The sequence below is a fragment of the Balaenoptera acutorostrata genome, chromosome 10, assembly GCF_949987535.1.
Source record: "Balaenoptera acutorostrata chromosome 10, mBalAcu1.1, whole genome shotgun sequence".
NCBI lineage: Eukaryota > Metazoa > Chordata > Mammalia > Artiodactyla > Balaenopteridae > Balaenoptera > Balaenoptera acutorostrata.
In genome coordinates this window covers 97,474,562-97,495,297 of record NC_080073.1, presented here as the reverse complement: position 1 = coordinate 97,495,297, position 20,736 = coordinate 97,474,562, and the positions used below count along the sequence as shown (strand labels likewise).

General features: G+C 44.6%; 1 protein-coding gene across 10 annotated transcripts in view; it reads left to right on the top strand.

The window, feature by feature from the left end:
* PHACTR1 (phosphatase and actin regulator 1) overlaps nucleotides 1-20,736 on the top strand; it is a 594,117-nt gene that overhangs the window by 328,075 nt on the left and 245,306 nt on the right. For all 10 annotated transcript variants that reach the window (XM_057554724.1, XM_057554725.1, XM_028164473.2 and 7 more), the window contains one exon: nucleotides 6,524-6,688. In XM_057554724.1, coding sequence (XP_057410707.1) covers nucleotides 6,524-6,688 — 165 coding nt within the window. The remainder of the gene's footprint in view (nucleotides 1-6,523; nucleotides 6,689-20,736) is intronic.

Here is a 20,736-nt window from a genome sequence, read left to right as displayed (position 1 = left end):
AAAGGGAGAAAGAAAGAAAAAAATAAAATAAAATAAAAAATAAAAATAATAATTAAAAATTAAAAAGTAATTAAACAAGAAAGAAGACAGCAACCAAATGTAAAAAAGAAATCCTCCAATGATAAGAAGCGCTAAAAACTATGTTAAAAAAAAATAAAAGGACAGACAGAACACTAGGACAAATGGTAAAAGCAAAGCTATCCAGACAAAATCACACAAAGAAGGATACACATACACACTCAAGAAAAGAGTAAAAGGAAAAAAATATATATATCTATATATATATAAAAAGAGGGCAACCAAATCAATAAACAAATCTACCAATGAGAATAAACTCTAAAATACTAAATAATATAAACATAAAACCAGAAACAAATTAGATGCAGAAAGCAAACCCCAAGTCTACAGTTGCTCCCAAAGTCCACCTTCTCAATTTGGGATGATTCATTGTCTATTCAGGTATTCCACAGATGCAGGTACATCACGTTGATTGTGGAGATTTAATCCACTGCTCCTGAGGCTGCTGGGAGAGATTTCCCTTTCTCTTCTTTGTTCGCACAGCTCCTTGGGTTCAGCTTTGGATTTGGACCCACCTCTGTGTGTAGGTCGCCTGAGGGCATCTGTTCTTCGCTCAGACAGGACGGAGTTAAAGGAGCAGCTGCTTCGGGGGCTCTGGCTCACTCAGGCCGGGGGGAGGGAGGGGTATGGATGCGGGGCGAGCCTGCGGCGGCAGAGGCCAGCGTGACGTTGCACCAGCCTGAGGTGCGCCGTGTGTTCTCCCGGGGAAGTTGTCCCTGGATCACGGGACCCTGGTGGTGGTGGGCTGCACAGGCTCCCGGGAGGGGAGGTGTGGATCATGACCCGTGCTTGCACACAGGCTTTTTGGTGGCGGCAGCAGCAGCGTTAGCATTTCATGCCCGTCTCTGGTGTCCGTGCTGATAGCCGTGGCTCACGCCCGTCTCTGGAGCTCGTTTAGGGAGTGTTCTGAATCCCCTCTCCTCGTGCACCCCGCAACAATGGTCTCTTGCCTCTTCCACAGCTCCAGACCTTTTCCCGGACTCCATCCCGGCTAGCTGTGGTGCGCTAGCCCTTTCAGGCTGTGTTCACACAGCCAACCCCAGTCCTCTCCCTGGGATCTGACCTCCGAAGCCCGAGCCTCAGCTCCCAGCCCCGCCCACCCCAGCGGGTGAGCAGACAAGCCTCTCGGGCTGGTGAGTGCTGGTCGGCACTGATCCTCTGTGCGGGAATCTCCGCTTTGCCCTCCGCACCCCTGTGGCTGCGCTCTCCTCTGTGGCTCCGAAGCTTCCCCCCTGCCATCCCCCGTCTCCACCAGTGAAGGGGCTTCTTAGTGTGTGGAAACCTTTCCTCCTTAACAGCTCCCTCCCAGAGGGGCAGGACCCATCCCTATTCTTTTGTCTCTGTTTTTTCTTGTTTCTTTTGCCCTACCCAGGTACATGGGGAGTTTCTTGTCTTTTGGGAAGTCTGAGGTCTTCTGCCAGCGTTCAGTAGGTGTTCTGTAGGAGTTGCTCCACATGTAGATGTATTTCTGATGTATTTGTGGGTAGGAAGGTGATCTCCATGTCTTACTCCTCTGCCATCTTGAAGGTCTCTCCCTTATAATTGTTTTAACATGGTAATTTCAGAATAATTTTTACTCATTTTTGGAAGGTGTGATTATGAAACAGGTTTTTGGTCCTTGTGGTACATTTTTCTTAAGTCAAATAGTGATGCTGATTTTCATACCTCTCAAGACGGTGTGAAGGAGCTGCATCAGATGCCCTCATTCATTTACTTATTGAACAAACCATTAGGGAGCGCCAACGATGAGAGCAAACTCGTGTCAATCCTGAATAACTTCTATCTTGGTTTTTGTTTTTTGTTGGTTTTTTTGGGCTTTAGTATATACTCTCTCCCTTTAATCCATAGCAGAGGATGTTTTAAGTGGGCTGAACTCATAAAAAGCCTCAACCTGGATACTTTAAAATTTTTACCTTTTGTGTCTTAGTCTATTTGGAGACTCAAAGAAAGATGGGAACTCTTCCGACCAAATGCAGATAGTCAAATAGACATGCAATTTTGTGTATTTTTTCAGGGGTTTGATCCCCACCCCCGAAGCCCACTGGGACCCAGACAGTGTTTCATTTGGGACACAGCGTATGTTTAGAGAAGTACTGGAAGATCATTCTGGGCAGGAGCTCAGGCGGAGGTTCCTGAAGGGCAAAGCGAGAAATGAGAACTTTGTACTGTAAGTTGTGTGGACTCCTTGAAAGTCTCTGAGAAGAGTGGGCTTCTGGAAGAGTAAGCTAGCAGTTTAAAATACAGGTTTGAAGGCAGGAGATTAGGATTGGGAAGGTAGGTTTGGAGACTTGCAAAATCTGGACAGGTAACAATGAGATTAGCAACTGAAGTAAGAAATTTTTAAAAGGTGATGCATACAAAAGAGAAAGGGATCTTGTGGGAATCAGATCACCAGACTCTCTTGAACTGGTGTCCATCCTGGACTCAAAACCTCCTTGGTGTGGTTTCCCACAATTGTCGCTGTGTGGCTCTTCCCAGCTACTGAGCGTTGTTGAGGGAGCACCAACTCCAGCAGCTGATACCCTTTAAAGAGAATAATTTCCAAACTCATTGTTGCTCCAGAGGCTGTTTACTTGCTCTATTTGGCTTCTGTTTACTCATTGCAGTTGGTTTTTTAAAGCAGTCTCCTCAGCCTCTCTGTAACCCAAACTTACTGGAAGTCACCTCAGTCTTTTTTTTTTTAACTTTGTGTTTATTTATTTATTTGTTTGTTTGTTTATGGCTGTGTTGGGTCTTCGTTTCTGTGCGAAGGCTTTCTCTAGTTGCGGCAAGCGGGGGCCACTCTTCATCGCGGTGCGCGGGCCTCTCGCTGTCGCGGCCTCTCCTGTTGCGGAGCACAGGCTCCAGACGTGCAGGCGCAGTAGTTGTGGCTCACGGGCCTAGTTGCTCCGCGGCATGTGGGATCTTCCCAGACCAGGGCTCGAACCCGTGTCCCCTGCATTGGCAGGCAGATTCTCAACCACTGCGCCACCAGGGAAGCCCAACCTCAATCTTTATCTTCTTCCCATCAGGCTCCAAGAATCCATTTTATCCACTGCTACCAGATTAATCCTTCTGAGGTTCCCATCTGATCTGTGCCATTTGTGACCAGAGACCTCAGTTCAGACGTTCAGTGACTCAGAGTAAAGTCCTCCAATGACAAATTTTTATAAGTACTTGTGATCCCACCTCTTCTCCCTAAGAACCTTGTTTCACAAACTTCTCAATCTCTTCCCTACATCTTCTGCCTCTTCCTCTCCACTGACTCTTGCAGCTCAGCCTGCTGACGTGATCCCGTCTCCCCTCCCCATCCTGACACATTTCCTTCAGTTGTGCTCCGTTACCTTAAGAAATAAAATCTGACTCCCTGAAGAGGTTTGCAAAAAACAAAAACAAAAACTGCATTATCTGGTTCCAAAGCCCTTGTCCTTGAGCGACCATCCTATTCGGCTGGCTTCTTCCCTTTATACTCAGAGTTCATTAAAAAGTGTGAAGTCTTCATTATCTCCCCAGTCATGGAAAGCAAAAACTTAATTCTTGCTTCTTTGTCTTCCCCCATGTGTATCCAGAAAATTACCAAGATATGTTGATTCTCCCCTGTGCTGGATTGCATCTTTTTCTCTGTGTCCCTTCTGTCACTGCCCTCCAGATGAGTGTGGTGGCCTCCTCATTACTCTCTCTGCCACCTGTTTCTTCACACTCCAGTTCAAGATGCCATTGCTGTGAAAATTATACTCCTAAGAAGCACATCTGGTTGTGTCCTGGTGGTAGGTCTTCTCGATCAGGCTAATTAAAATTGAGCCCCTCCTCCACCAAGGCACTCTTGATCTCATTTAACTTGTATCATAGTCATTTTTTTTCTTTTCTCCCCCAAGCAAGTATCTTCTACCATACTCTACAGTTGATTTAGTTTGACTGTGTAATGTCTGCTTCTCACCCAACCTCCCAGGGTAAGCTCCATGAGTTGGCATTTTTATCTGTTTTGCTTACGGACATAGCCTAAGTGTCTGGTGCAGAGTGAGCTTTCCATACATATTTGTTGAGTGTCATAATGTCAATCCCCATTTTCAGATTCTCTTCCTTCTCCCTCTGGGTGTAGGATAAAACCCAAACGCCTGATAAACTTCCCCCAGGCTTGCAGGATCTGGCTCCAGCCCCCTCTCGCACCTCTCACCTCTGGTTCCCCATCTCGGCTGACACTCCGGGTTTCTCTGGGTTTCTTGAAGCTCCCACACATGGCATGTTCTTTCAGGCCTCTCTGTTCCTTTTGGATCTCTTCCTCTTTCCAGGAATCCACTCCTCTCTCCTCCCCCTGTGGGGAGAACAGTTCCTTTTCTTTCAAAATCTAGCCCCAAATGGCACATGGCACGCCCGGGGGGTGTTTTCCAACTCGTGAAGCAGAGTCAGCTTCTCCTCTTCGCCGCCGTTGAAGTTGGCGGAGTTTCCCGTCACAGCACAGTTTTCCACACTGATGCCTCTGTCTCTTCCGCTAGAGTCTGCTCAGCCACGTCCAGCTCTTCTGTGCGTCTGCTCCAGATACGATCAGCGTCTGCGCACTGATTAAGTGGTCACTTAAGACAATGATTGAAAAGAGGGGCTTACCCACACACTGAACCATGTCAAGTCAAAAGTTCAAAGCGGGCTTCCCTGGTGGCGCAGTGGTTAAGAATCCGCCTGCCAATACAGGGGACACGGGTTCGAGTCCTGGTCCGGGAAGATCCCACATGCCGCGGAGCAACTAAGCCCGTGCGCCACAACTACTGAGCCTGTGCTCTAGAGCCCGCGAGCCACAACTACTGAGCCTGTGTGCCACAACTACTGAAGCCCGCGCACCTACAGCTCGTGCTCCACAACAAGAGAAGCCACCGCAATGAGAAGCCCATACACCACAACGAAGAGTAGCCCCCGCTCGCCGCAACTAGAGAAAAGCCCACGCAGAGCAACAAGACCCAATGCAACCAAAAATAAATAATAAATAAATTAATTAAAAAAAACGTTGGAAGTGCCTTCGCCATACAATATGTCCAAATCGTTACTGCCTTCCCCCCCAAATTTATGCCCCGCACGTTCCCAGCTTCCATGAATGCAGGGGGCCACTCCGCTGACACGAACGTGGCCATCAGGAATGATCTGCCTCCTCTCCCTCATCCACCCAGTCAGTCCCGGGTCCCGTTGACTCTTGGCTTCCCAGATGTCACTCAGATTCATCTACTTCCTTTCCATCTTGCCCAGGAGCCTTTGCCAACCTGTCATCATCTGTCACCATTGCACACGGCCCGGCATATGGTTGAGGGTTCCATGTGTATCTGTTGAATGGCTGAATCTCCTGGTTAAAACCATATTGGGTGATAGCAGGTGGAACATCAGGCTGTAAGATCGAGCTTCCGAGAACAGCCTGTGTTGCAAAGTCCAGGAAATTTTTCTGAAGGATGGTGTCAAGAGGCCCAGTAGAGTGGTTCTGGATTGGCCGCAGCTCTAGATGTAATTGGACTTTCTGGAACAGCAAGTCCCTCCCACCTGCCTTGATTTCGCCAAGGAGGTTATTTTCTCTGATTATGCCTGTCATAAAAATTCAAGTCAGGGTCTCTTTACCTCACTGAGATCTATAGATGCTCATGTACGTTGGAAAAGAGTTTTATTCCAAGTGATAAGTGGTCAGAGTGATTGTGGCCCTTAAGAAAGGGTCCCCTGGGCATTATGAGTTTGAAAGTCTTCATGTCCTCAAAATGTCAAGCTGTTGGGATTAGTCTAGATGGTACCTAATGTCATGCTCAACTCTCAATTTACAGGAATTTTTTTTTTTTTTTATTAAAGCAAAGCACCAGGAACAAAAAGACCTAGAGGAATTAAGGCAATTGTAAAATCTCATGAAGTGTAAGTGTTTCTAAAAATGGTCAGTGGATTTTAAGGTGGAGGCACTCATTCAGTAGATTCTAGTGCTTCTGCAGGTCTGGGTGAAGCATGGTTGTAGGAAAGAGCATTGTGAGTGTTGGAGATGTTGGCACTGGAATAGACGGTTGATAAATGTTTTCTCCCTCCTCTTTTCTCAGCTGATGGTGTTATAGTGATGGCATCTGCCAAGTCTTATTTGAGAAAGTGCTGGACCAACAGCTACACTGACTGTCATTTGACTCTTCCGATGCCCTGTCCCTGCCTCGTAGGGGAGGCTCCGAGGTGTCAGGGGCGCTCCGTTCCGCCTCCACCTCCTCACCCTCCTGCTCAAGCCTCGGTGAAGGCTGGGCAAATTTGGTTGGGGTGGTCCAGATCCCTAGGGCTGGGCTGACTGTCACCAGCCTTTAGAACACATTGGTATGACTTCCATTCCAAAAGGCAGAAAGAGAAACGGAAGTTGGGTCATGTGGTTTCTGTTATCTGTAACCATGGCAAGCATTGGCCATCTGTGAGGCTCCCATTTTAACACTTTTCTTTCTCTCGCTCTTTTCCATCTCTTTCTCGGGGAAACAAGCTGAGGAAGTGGAGAGGCTGGCGGCAATGCGATCTGACTCCCTTGTCCCAGGTACCCACACCCCACCCATCCGGAGGAGGAGTAAGTTTGCCAACCTGGGAAGGATTTTCAAGCCTTGGAAATGGAGGAAGAAGAAGAGTGAAAAGTTCAAACACACGTCTGCAGGTAAGATTATGTTTTCCTTTGTTTCTCATCGGGCGTTTGTTGACTTCAGCTCTGTACGTTCATTAGTAGAATTTAATTACCCTAGGCTGTCTGAACCAAAGGAAGAAAATCAAGCCTTAGGATTGCTCTTGTGTTTAATAATTCTTCAGAATGAAGGAGAATGGCTTTTAGATTCTATGTGTGTTCTCATGGCTCAGGTTTTTGGTTGTTGCTTTTCAATGTATAAAACCACCACTTCTGTTTGATCTATAAATAGCTGAACTTAGAACTCCACCTTTCCCATACCTGTATGCTTTCATTCTAGCGTTGACAGCCCATTTCTCATTTTTCATCCTTATTTTCCCTGCTCCCATAAAAATCAACACAGGAGCAGAAAGTAAGTTATATACGGTTATTGGCAGATAGGAATAGGTTATTTCATGGAGACAAAAGCTTGAGTAAGTGAAGCATCATTGTAATGACAAAGGTAACTATATAGTTCATAGCCTAGTGGACAGCAAAGGAATCTGGGTAAAGTCAGCATGGCAGGGGTGTGAAGAGCTCAGACCCTGGAGTCAGACTGTTTGGGTTCAAGTCCCAGCTCTGAAACTTGGTAGTTGCATGACCTTGCTCAGTTTAACTCTGTACCTGTTTCCCACCTGTAAGATAGGGGTGAGAATAGTACCTTACATGACTTAATATCTGTGGGGTGTTTATGGTGGCATGTTATGTGGATATTTTTTAATAAGTGAGAGTATTGCAGAGGGAGATGTATAGGGAAAGAAACATGAAGAGTTCTGATTCCACCCTGTCGGGTTTGAGATGAGATGATGGAGGAGCCGTGCAGATTCTTTTTGTTTGTTTTGTCCTGATTTTGGTATTTAGGTACCCGGGTCATTCCAGGGATACTCTGGGGCTTTTATTTCCTTCTTCCTCTATGTCCTCAAAAATTCAGCCTGTTCTCCCTCTTCCGCAGAATCATCACCTCCTCTATTTCTTGGTCCTCTCCCCGCTTTGGCTCATGTCTAAACTGTGAAATAGGCGATGATCTGCTTCTTGTACATGAATACTCGTCCACAAATCTGAGAATTTTCATGCTAGCTGCTTTGGGGAATGAAAGAGAAGAACAAACATAGGAAAGTTGCGAAAAGTCTTGGAATCTGAAACAGTTCTCATGGTAGACATCCCGAGTTTCATGCTTTCTGACTGTTTCTGAGATGGAAACCTCAATGCCCTGTTGCTGTATATAATTTGTTCATCCCTGAGATTAGAATGAACCTCTGAATTCCATGAATTTCTAAACTGTCACCCTGCTGACATTTACCTGACTGCACCCCACTCTTCACCTGACTGCATTCTCCCTTTTGATCATTGTATAGACTTGTTAAGGTGTCATAAAATGTGTAGGTCACTTACATATTTCTAAACACTACTGAGAGATTTACATGCAAGGGAAAGTCTAAATGGATGACTCCTCTGTATCCCCTAAAAGTGAATAGGGCACTTATATCATTGCCTTGGAGAGGAGAAATCTAAATGAAATATATTTTCAGGCAAAGTGAGGGGTAAGACATGTGAACAGGAAAGAAGAAGGGAATGTTCTGTAAGCACTGGAAAAAATAACAATAAAGATTCCACAAGTTCCTTTATGATGGTCTTCCTGACTTTGCTATGAAAATGGTTTGTAATAATACAAACATCCATTTAAATAATTGCCATTTATCAGCATGAACTCCTGAATGACGGTGTGGTAGATGCATTTCCCCCTGGCATTCAAGAGCTTTGCTTAGTCCATTTGGCAAGACCACAGGGTGAAGCTCTGGTGCTTCTCATGTGAAATGGCACCTGAACCATCATGCAGACTTCTTTAAGGTGTCGGAGGGCTTCCCTGGTGATGCAGTGGTTAAGAATCCGCCTGCCAATGCAGGGGACACAGGTGCAAGCCCTGGCTTGAAGATCCCACATGCCACGGAGCAACTAAGCCCGTGTGCCACAACTACTGAGCCTGGTTTCTAGAGCCTGCGAGCCACAACTACTGAAGCCCATGCGCCTAGAACCCATGCTCTGCAGCAAGAGAAGCCACTGCAATGAGAAGCCCCGCACGCAGCAACGAAGACCCAATGCAGCCAAAAAAAAGATGTTGGAGAACTTGTCCTTTGATGGATGCAAGTACAATGGCATCAGACTACTCATGAACCATTAAAAGTCTGAAAATGTTTTCATTTAAAACTTTTGAGAGGAAGAATTAAAACATGAGACAGGCAAAGTTGCAGCTTTAATCCTTCTTATTATTAACTGTTCTTAGCAAGTTCTTGTGATCTCGATGGCCAAACTGATTAATTTGGCAACCGAATGCCATATTTATATGTGGTTTTATTGTATTTTATTTTATTTCTTTGTATGTGGTTTTATTTTAAAGAGACATATTCAGCTCCTGAATTAGAGAAAATAGAGGATAGACTATAGTATATCTATATATCATGATGGATGGTAATATGATATAACAAGCTATTCTAGGTTTTTAAAAGTCAGTGGTTTACACTGTAGTATCCTTTGTTCTTAACTGGATTCAGCAATATTATTCCTTATTTTTGGAAAGAAGGAGAGACTTTCTGTGCTAGCTTTTAGCTCCAAGGAGAAAAATACTGACAATTTAAGGATGCTTAACATGATAAATTGTATATATGTTCAAATAGTACTTTGAAGTACAGACTTTCCTATGCGTGGATAAGAGTCAAATATACAAGAGGTTTGACTGTGGGAATATTAATTGGTTGGCCAATTTTAGCTCTTATGCATTTACTTGTCTTATTTGTGTGTCTGTAATGTCCTTTCATATGTACAATAATTTCCACAGTTTTAAATACAAAGAATAAGTCCAGATATTACATTTATATTATGTATTTGTATTTAAAGTTGTGTGCTTTCTTGATTACACAAAAGGACATTAATACAATGCATACTTGGCCTGTTATTATTTCCACAGTGAGTTAGTTACCTTTATAATTTGCCGGAATTAGCTATACTGTAGTTTTACTGTAACTCAGGTTACAGGATGTATGTGTCTGTGTATGAAGCATTTTCAAAGGTACACCCAGAAATCTTGCTTTGTAAGTTGTAGTAGCAATAAGAAAACTACATTGGAAAATTATGATGTCAACATTTTGCTTAACTTTGGCATCAACAATTACATGAATTTTTCAAAGACCGATCTCCATGTCCCATGCTGCTCAGACATCTTCCTATTGTAAGCTGCAGGCTGGTGTCCTTAAACGGCCTTCAGCACTGAACTCTGGTGGAGAAAACACTACAGGACAAAGAGCTTCTCTCAGAAGCATCCCCGCATCACACGACAGTAGGAGTAAAACAGTAATGGATAGAACATCAAATAATGGGTCCTCGGGGAGATCTCAACATGCCTTTCAGCCTGTCCTCAGAGGCCCTGTCCGGGGCCTGTGAAGCAATTAGCCTGACATGTCCAACTTCTTCTGTAGAATCAGCAACAGGGGTCCACGACACATTTCACACCTGCCCCAGGAGCAAAGACAGATGACAACATCCCCTCTGAAATAAAATCGACAGGGCCTCCCCAAAATAGTCAGCTGCAGCCATCTTATCCAGATTCCTTGAAAATGAGGATTGTATTTATAGAAAAGCAGAACTGGCAGGAATAAGCTGTGAAGACGCCACCGAGTTATGCTTTTATTTCCTCTTGAAAGAAAATCATAAGCTGCAAGAGTTGGCCCTGGAAGTCTACAATGTGCCAAAATTCGCTTTGTGCTTCTAAGCTTTCCTGCACCCCTAGGGCCTTGAGCAAAAAAAATAAAAACCTTTTCCAGAGTGCCTACCACTTACTGAAACTGGCCGTGGGAGTATGACTGTGAACGGAAACCAGACCTTGTCGGTGAGCTCATGGCATGCAAGGTGTCTCTGGAGAGACAATCAAATTACAAGAGTAAAGGTTAGGATCACAGCTGTGATAAGGACAGTGAAGGAAAGCGACTTGAAAGAATGAGAGGGGCGGGGCTTGAGGGAGTAAGGAAACTTTCCTAAGAAAGAGAAGTTTGAGCTGGGATCTGAAGGAGGCGTAGGAATTTAGAAAATTAGCCTTCCAGGTAGCAGAAACAGCATGTGCAAAGGCCCTGTGGTGGAAGACGTAGAGGTGAGCAAGCTAGGAAGGCAAGGATGACCAGTGGCTGGAGAATGGAAAGCAAGGAATATGGGATGGGCTGAGGATATCTACCTGGCCAGAGGTTAGGATTTCAGACTTCTGTAAACCATGGGGAGTTCAGAAACGATACCCACTTGGCATGTTGCGCTTATGTATTTGCCAAGCACTGCCACCGTCGCTAAAAAAAGGTAACAGTGCAGACAGACATCTCCCAAAGGTTATGGTCTTGAGGGAAAAACAGGTAGTTAAGCCAATACTTACAACAAAGTGTAAGTGATAGGAGATGCGCAGGGGCTCCAGGAACTCAAAGGAGACAAACCCAACTGAACTATAACTTACAGGAAAGGTTTCCTAGAGAAATGAATGTTTAACCAAGGAGTTAGGCAGTGAATGTGAGGAAGTCTCTCCCAGTGGAAAGAAGAGGATGTAAGAAAGCCTGGAAAAGAGAGGAGGAGAGATTGGCAATCTATAGCTTGGAAAGAGGTGGTGGTTTGGGAAGGATTGTTGGGCAGGGAGGAGCACAGAGTACTGAGAGATGAGTTTGAAGAGGTGGGCAAGGGTCTGTTCATAAAGGTTCTTAGTAGAACGTCGTGGAGTCTGGGCTTTATCCTGATGCATTATCCTAGTGAAGCTATCAGAAGACTTGACTTTTTGAAAGATCATTCTCTATACTATGGGAATAGTTTGGAGTGGTACCCAATGTTATTTTCAAGTTGTTAATATAGCTTCTTCCATATATTTGTGTCTGTAATGAGAGAAAATTTACTTGTGAGAGAATTAAGAAGATACCTCGCTGCTGTTACATCCAATGGAATATTAAGTGTGTCCGTTGATTCTGGTAACAAGGAAACTGGCTAGCAGGTGGTTAATTATACTGTTGCAGAGAGATGAAGATAACCTAGGCTAAAAGAGTGGCATTAGGAGCTACAGGCTGTGAACAGTTGCAAGGGATATTTAGGACACAGAATGAGCAGGACGTGATTGCAGATTGGATGTGGAAGATAAAGGAAGAATAAGAACCACGCTCTTGTTTCTCTCTGAGCAGTGACATGCCGCTAGATGATGGGTGGAGGTACCACACACTACATCGGGTTTATGGGGAAAATGAGCTTTTATGTGGGGGCATGCTGGCTTTCATGTGGTTCCAAGATACCCCAGTTGGAGGGATATTTGTTGAAGCCATGGGATGAAAACTCCAAAGGAGAATTTGACATGGGAAGCAAAGAGGGGCTGTGGCAGCCCCCTGAGGACCCCTGACCTGTGAGTTATGAACACAGGCAGCGGCAGAGTCTACAGGGAAGGCAGATGAGGTCCGCCAGAGAATTAGGAGGAAAACCAGGAGGGGCCATTGGTGTCTCCTGACCAGAGCAGGAGAGAGTTCAAGAAAGGAGGAGGGTCCACTCTGCCAGATCCCGGCAAGATGGTGAGGACTGAGAAGTGTCTGCAGTGTTCAGTGACAACTTATCCCTGGTGTCCTTGGGGAGAACAGTTCCGGGGAAGCTGTGTGGCTGGGAGTTTAGAAAGCATATGCTTATGGTGTGAGTGAGAGTTGAGGAAGCAGACTTCTTCTTTTAAGGAGTTCGGCTGGGAGGGAGAAGGAGAAATATAGAGTACTCACCAAAAGGGGGTAGAGCTGGAGGGAGGTGTTTTTTTGTTTGAGATTGGTTGGATTGTGTCAAGATGCAGAGTTCACCTTAACATGGCTTTGGCATTCCGAGGGGAATAGAGACACCAACGCACTGACTGTGAGGCCAAATAACTATATTTCCACACATTTTTCAGTGATGACAGGTCTCATGATTAGGAAGAACAGACATGCAAATAATTAGAGCGCTGCTGAGCATCTGATTTTAATAAGACGTCATCAACTCGTGTAGCTTTCAGCACCTGGCTGGATCACAGTTCTCTTTGTACGATTGGAAAACTCAGTTTCTTTAAAAAAAAGAATGAGCACAGACAGGCACAGAGTCTTCTTACCTGCGTATCCATCATGACCCACAAAGGGAACATCTAGGGGTTAAAAGGCAAAGTAGACTTAGAGACCCTATTTTTTTTTTAAGAGTTTTTTTCTTCTGTTTTTTTTTTTAATGAATTTATTTTATTTACTTACTTATTTATTTATTTTTGGCCGTGTTGGGTCTTCGTTGCTGCTCGCGGGCTTTCTCTAGTTGTGGCGAGCGGGGGCTACTCTTCGTGTTGATGCGTGAGCTTCTCACTGCGGTGGCTTCTCTTGTTGCACAACACGGGCTCTAGGCACGTGGGCTTCGGTAGTTGTGGCACGAGCACTCAGTAGTTGTGGCACAAGCGCTCAGTAGTTGTGGCTCTCAGGCTCTAGAGCGCAGGCTCAGTAGTTGTGGCGCATGGGCTTAGTTGCTCCGCGGCACGTGGGATCTTCCCGGACCAGGGCTCAAACCCGTGTCCCCTGCATCGGCAGGCGGATTCTTAACCACTGCGCCACCAGGGAAGCCCTAGAGGCCCTATTTTTAAAGGACATCTCTAGGAGGTACAGGCTAAAGGTTGTGGGAATCGGCACCCTCCTGGAGTGGGGATTGTAAAGATATCATTGTTACCTCTCAAAGTGAGCGTTATCCAGCACTCTTTGCTTGCATGTCAAGACTGTATGGTCCTTGATGACAGCGATCCTGCCTTTGCCTCTCTGTCCCCCAGCATTAAGTAGAGCACCTGATGCAGTGGGTACCCGAATGCGGTGGCCAGCCAGCCGTATTGTTGAGGTCCTCTGTTTAATAGGTCTGAAAGGGGAGCGGTAAGGACAGTGATTGAAGCACAAGCTGGAAGGTCCCGGCCTTGGAAGAACTTGCCATCATCCACGGTTGCTTTTCAGTGTGTCAGAGTTGTACACAGGTCAGGTTATTTGGGCAGCACTGTTGCTTGGGTTATCTGCTGCTATGGGACAAAACACCCCAAAACTTAGTGGCTTAAAGCAACAAACTCAGTTGTATTATGTCCTGTGACTGGGCCCAGCTGGGTGGCCCCTCAGCTGGTGTCGCCTGGGGTCTCTCACGTGTTTGCAGACAGATGGGATTGGAGTCGTTTGGAGACTAACCAGGCCATGGGGAGAGCTAGGCCTCTCTCCTCCAGGAGAGACTTCTCAGTGCCGGTCCGTGTGGTCTTTTCCCGTGGTCTCTCCAGTAGGATGACTCAGGGCCCCCGAGAATGTGAAAGTAGAAGCTGCCAGGCCTGTTAAGACTCAAGTCCAGAATTGGCCCAGTATCCCATTTGCAGTATTCTGTTGCTTAAAACAAGTCACAGGCGCAGCCCAGACTCATTGTCGGAGCAAACGAAACAAGGGTGTGAGTGCCAGGAGCATGGTTCATTGGGTTCCATTTTTGGAAGCCAGCCACCTCCACTGTTGAGGTCTAAGAAAACTGCGAGTGCTACTTATTCCCTTCTTTCCAGGGAGACTGTGCTTTAACAATTTTATATTGACAACAACAACAGCAGTTGCTATAATCTGTTGGGTTTTCTGTGAATGTGACACATGCATGACCCTGTCCAGGCGTTACTACTTTACTTTCACAACAGACCTACATAGTGTTATTAAGCCCATTTGGCAGGTGAAGAAACTGAGGCTTAGAGCAGCTAAATACTTTCCAGTTAGAAATGGAAGAGTTGGAACTTGAACTTAACCTGGAATCTTATCACTTACGTTGCATTTCGGATCCATGAGTGTGGGAACTCATAATTCAGATGCTTTAAAATGTATCATTCATCTGCACTTAACAGTGATGTGACAGGACACTTTCCTTCTCTGACTTATCTCTAGAAAGCTGAAATGTGAAGGAAGAGAATCTCATCAATACTCACCGACCCTGGAGGTCATAACGTCTTTCTTGAATGCCCTTAGAGGCGGGGGTTAACAGCTTACCCATCTTTGTATCACACAGTAGTTCAGTGCCATGTACACCACAGACACTTCCTGTTTGTTGAATGGCTAAGAAAGAATAAATTGACACTGGCTGCAAACGAATACCATTCAAAACCGTTACATTTATGTTTGCAGTGGAACAAGATGTCTTTCTGCTATTTGGTACATAGAAACAAAAGACGCATGGATTTAGGTAAGCAGACAGTGACCGCGCAGGCCTCTGGAGCAGGTGCTAGATTTAGGGCTAGACATTTGCAGAACTGATTCTGAAAGGACACAAGCCTTACAGCATTTGTCATAAGGTGTCTGCTTGGCCACTGACTTCCAAGATAATCGGGAGTTCTACGTGAGGAGGTCGTGTGGACCAGTGGTTAGGGCACAGACCCCACAGCCTGACTGCTGAGTTATCTCGGGCAGGTTATTTGTACTCTCTGAGTTCAGTTCCCTCAGCTACAATAGGAATAAAACGGGCACTTCGTAAAGCTGTGAGGGTGGAAAAAAAAGTTAGTTGTGGAAGCTCTTAGAATCATACCTTGCACATAGTAAATTTTTTGTAAGTTTTATCTACCATTATTTCTTTTTCTAGAAATGCATTAAAAAGTAAACAAACATCCAAGAGGAACAAAAGACTTCTTATTTCATAGTTTCAGTTTTTGGATGGTGTGTGTGTGTGTCTCAGATGACAATTGTGATGAGCTCCTCTTAGATTTGGGGAATGTTTATTTAGGTACTGGGTGTAAGACTTTGCTTTTAGACACATCGTACAATCCCACAAAGCTGGAGTTTATGCCGTGTTTTCCTAGGTACCAACAAGTTAGGTCACTAAAGTATTTCCTCTTCTCTAAGAATTTACAATTAAGTGGACACACACAGTGGCCCCTGAGGAAGTGCTTCATCCTGTTTTTCCTTTGCTGCATCGTAGGCAAAAATACTGATGTACGAAGAGGTGATCTTGGGGGAAAAAACAACGAGCATGTAATCTCCTGAAAATCAGATCTCTGTGGCAAGCCAGAATGCTCAAAAGTAGAGAAAGACGTAGGCAGGATACCATGTACTTCATTTTCCAAACCTGGGCATCTTTGACAGTAAAATGAGATGCCATTACTATTTCTGCCAGGATAATAAGCATGAGGTGGGCCCGTGCCAGGCAAGACGGGGAGAATGGAGACTCTAAAGCCACATGGACATAAGTTGCAGACCCTGAGGCCAGTTCTGTTGTGCAAACACAATAGAAGTGCCAGTTAACTTGCAAGGCATAGTGGAAGGAGCCATCGGGACTGAGACTCATAAAAACATTCAAACAGCCCTCAACTGTCTGCCGTTTCAGTTGAACCCATTAATGGTGGTTGAGTCCCTTTGCATCTTTACAGAAGTAAATTTCTTTGTTCCCAGCCCTCATATTGTGTGTCTCTCTCCTCTCCCCCACTTCTGCTGGGTGTCTTGATTGGAAATTTTGTCCCAGGGCCAGTGTCTTTGGCTAATCATGGATTCTGTCTTCCGTCCACACCTCTCCCCGCAGTTCTTGTCTGTGCCCCTGGTCAGCTCCCAGGCCAGCAAGCACGATTCCTTCCCCACCTGCAGGCCCTCCTGGAGCACACCTGACGCTCTGCTGCCGCCTCTCCCTGGACCAGGCCTGACGGCGGGCTCCACTGGCCCTGAGCGCTTCCCTGCTGGGCTCACCACATTCTTCTTTCTTTATCCTTCTTCCTGCGTCCCTTCCCTTCTCATTCTTTCCCTCCCCTTTCCTTCTGGGAGCGCTCATTTGTCCCATCTGAAGCTCTGATGTCTCCTGAATCCATTACATTCTTAGTCATTTGCTGGCTCCATCCATATGGTGGCAGTGGACTCAGACCTCTGGTGGCAGGTTCAGCCTCTGCCCTGAGGCTGGCCCTTGGCCGGACCTTCCCACCATCACCTAAATAAGTATGTGTGCACCAAATGCCTCATTTCTGCCCTAACAGGCTTCCAGTCTGGAAGCACCCTGACTCTCTGAAATGAATCATCATTCACTTTGGGGACACTGGAAATCAAGCATCTATTTTAGTTCCTTATTCAGTCCAATTACAGTGTGCACTCTTCTCTCACGACTGTCGCTTTAATATATAACCACACCTCGTTTCATCATGCTTCGCTTTATTGCGTGTTGAAGATGATGCAGTTTCTGCAGGTTGAAGGTTTCTGGCTACCCTGTGTCCAGCAAGTCTGTCGGCACCATTTTTAAACAGCATTTTCTCACTTCCCGTCTCTGTGTCACACTTTGGTCATTTGTGCGATATTTCAAACTTTTTTGTTATTTGTTATGGTGATCAGGGATCGACTCGCTGAAGGCTCAGATGATGGTTAGCAATAAAGTATCTTTAAAGTATGTATATTGTTTCTTAGAATGCTATTGCACACTTAATAGACTACAGTAGAATGTAAACATAACTTTTATATGCACTTGGAAACCAAAAAATTTATGTGGCTTGCTTGTTTGTGATATTTGCTTGGTTGCAGAGGTCTGGAACCGAACCACAGTGTCTCAGATGTCTGCCTGTAGAGATTAATCTTCTGTGTTTCCCCAGAATTCTTTGACCTTTTCCCTTAGACTTTATTCACTGTAAACACAATAATAACATATTACCACTAGTAATAACAGTGGTAGTAGAGGATAGTTGAGTGCCCACTGCATGGCAGATACTGAATGAGCTTCGATATAGCTCTCACAGCCTTAACAGTCCTGGGCAGTTACTCCGAATATCTGTTTTTTTTGTTTTGTTTTGTTTGTTTGTTTGTTTGTTTTTGGCTGTGTTGGGTCTTCGTTTCTGTGCGAGGGCTTTCTCTAGTTGCGGCGAGCGGGGCCCACTCTTCATCGCGGTGCGCGGGCCTCTCACTATCGCGGCCTCTCTTGTTGCGGAGCACAGGATCCAGACGCGCAGGCTCAGTAGTTGTGGCTCACGCGCCCAGTTGCTCCGTGGCATGTGGGATCTTCCCGAACCAGGGCTCGAACCCGTGTCCCCTGCATTGGCAGGCGGATTCTCAACCACTGCGCCACCAGGGAAGCCCCCCGAATATCTGTTTTATACATAAAGATAATAAGGCTTAGGGCTAGTAACTTCCCAGGGTCACTTGGCTGGTCAGTGGTAAAGCCCTAAACGATTTGAATGCAAGCCTGTCTCACACCGACGTCTTCTAGGCTTTGCTCGGAAATTTCACCGTTACACGTGAATTGGAAGCAGAAAGAGTGAAAAGGTTAAGATGTATGTATATCTAGGTAGACCGATATTAAACACACTTGAATTCAGAAAGCAGATCCCATTAAGAAAACAAAATAATATTGGAAATAAGACTTGGTGTTCAGTGGTTAACGGTGGCCTTTCTCAGGCAGAGAACAGTACCTCTATGATGTATATTAACTTGTCTTTTAAAAAAATGATTTCTTTTGTGTGTTGGTTAATTTGTGGTGGTGTTGGTTTCCTCGTAAAGTTGTAGGAGATAGAGGAATGACATTAGGCAGTGAATCAATTATGATTTGGGGCTTGTTTGACTAAAACAAATATCAAGTAACCTTAATAAGAAAATACACAGCCCACACATGAATCAGATTGTTTCTGAAGGTCGGTTTTAAAGGTCTTCCTTCTTCTTTTGGTTAGCCCAGGGGTGAGTTAGAGTGGGGGCAATGCGTGAATAGAATATAAACTGTGTGAGGTATTCATGAAATCATATGAATGAAAGAAAGCATTGTGTACCGAGAACCGGCCTTGAGTGGCAGTCTGACCTGGGGAGGGAGGACCTGGGTGGTAACCTCAAATGCCACAGAGGGCTTTCCTGTATAGTCCCAGTGAGTTATAATTAAGCGATGGTCTGAGAGGTCTTTGTGGAGTAGAAGTCAGAGAGGAGAGCTGATGATTTCAGATGCAGATGTAATTTCGGCATAGAAGACTGTTGTAACATTTAGTCTATTTTTGTCCTCCAATTAACCAAGCGTGAGTTTCTAAAGAGAATGAATGTCCCTTCTGTGGCATAGCAACATCTTCGTGTCCTTGGAAAGGCTGCTTTGTTCCATAGTGCCAGGATTTATGTTCTCTGGCTTCTTGGGAGCCGTGAAAGGCTCTGAAATTGTAGGAAGCTGCTTCCTACCACTGCACCTGGTTGTCAAGGGCGCACGTGAAAAGGGCCTTTAAATGCTTCCCAGCCTCCGGGAAGGGGTTGTTTAATGAGGTAGTTTGAGCAGCATGGTAATTACAGTTCCAGGTGTTTCTATGAAGATTCTGTGAAGCAACTATGAACTGCTATTTTACAACATCATTTTATAATAATATATTCCTAAATGAAAAAAAAAGTTATACAGTTTCTCTACTGTAGCACAAAACTCTGTTTCATGCAGGGACAACTGGAAAGATTTATTAACGGAAAATTTGCCATTACAATGAGGATCATTCTTGCCTGCCTCATGAATGACTGAAACTTGATAGATGTGGGTCAGGTCGATATTTACAGAGATACTCCTGATAATGGGCCTTCCATGATGGCCGTAGTCACATCAGTTTCTGAAGGTTGTTTTGTAAAGACAACTGGGCTCTTGTGTGTTGAATGCTAATCGTGGATATATAAATATCTCTAAAAAGAGAATGAGTCATGTTATGATATTATCACAAACTGCCTCCCCATGTAAGGTAATTAGTGTCATAATTTTGTATCTAGATTCTAAATAAGAAAACTTGAGTGTTTTTTTTAAATAAAAAGATTCCATTAAAGCTTGAAAATAGAAAATTCACCCTTCATCCTTGCATGCTTACAAATTATGATCATTTATACATATCTGCTTACATTCATTCATAATGACTTCACATAGATGGAATCAAAATATAAGTGCTACCGAACTCAACTTCATGTGCCCGACACACAGTGAGGCCAAACAAACCAAAATGTCAGAGTTTGGAGCACAGAAAGGTTTATTGCAGGGCCATGCAAGGAGAATGGGTGGCTTGTGCCCCCCAAAACCCTGAACTCCTTTAGGGTTTCAGCAAAACATTTTTAAAGGCAAGATGAGGGAGGGGTGTGGTTGGTTGGTCCAAAATTCTTGGTGTAGGAATCCTTTGTTCTTTTAGCTGCCTAAGTAGGTCCTGTAAACTTCCAACAAGACAGATACTATTCTCTGTTCTGCAACTTTTTATCTCTATATGAATGGAAAAGTGTTATATCCTTAAAGGTCACAGCCTTGAGAATGGGCTATCCTGTATATTTCAGGCTATAAGCAACATTCTTAACTCAAAGCAAAAGCAATAGAATACAAAGGTTAAAGTAAAAGAAACATCTAATATGGAGTCAGATTTGTTCTTCCCTATTACATAAATATAATTTGATCTCACTCTCATTTTAATTTAACTTAATGTTACATTGTAGTAGAACTCTTTCTCACAGCCAAGTCACCTTCCTAATGACCGTAAAACATTCCCTTGGGTGTGTGTTGTTATAAATAACCCTGCCACAGACATCTGTGTTTGTAGCATTTCTTTCCTTTGTACTTTTGTCTTTAGGGTAGAGAACTGGTTCTGGAGTACATTGGGGGTAAATATATTTTGGCCCTTGCATTCCAGAAAGGTTTTAATGTGATGTGGAGGGTAATGACTTCAACCTCAGCAGGGTTGGAATATAGGGATGTGTAGTGGTGTTAAGTTTTAAGTGTGGTCAGTGAGAAATCAAGCAGGGAGGAGTAGGCTGGGATGTCTAGGATATTCCAGCATGGGACAGTCTGTGCAGAGTGGCCCTTGGGGAAGCTCTTGTGATCTTTGGCCTCTATTTGGACTAATTTCTTCTTTTATGGTTAATTTTAAACTCCTGGTATGAATGTTGCAATCCACTTGTAGTTGAACATTTTCCCCATCCAATGATTGAACTTAAGTGAGAATTCAGTGAGAGCCAGCTGGAAGATATCTAGATATCATTACCAGTACAAACTAGCAGAAACCATGACAGACGTATTATTTATAAATGGTCTCTGATAATAGGATTAATAAGAAACAGAAAATA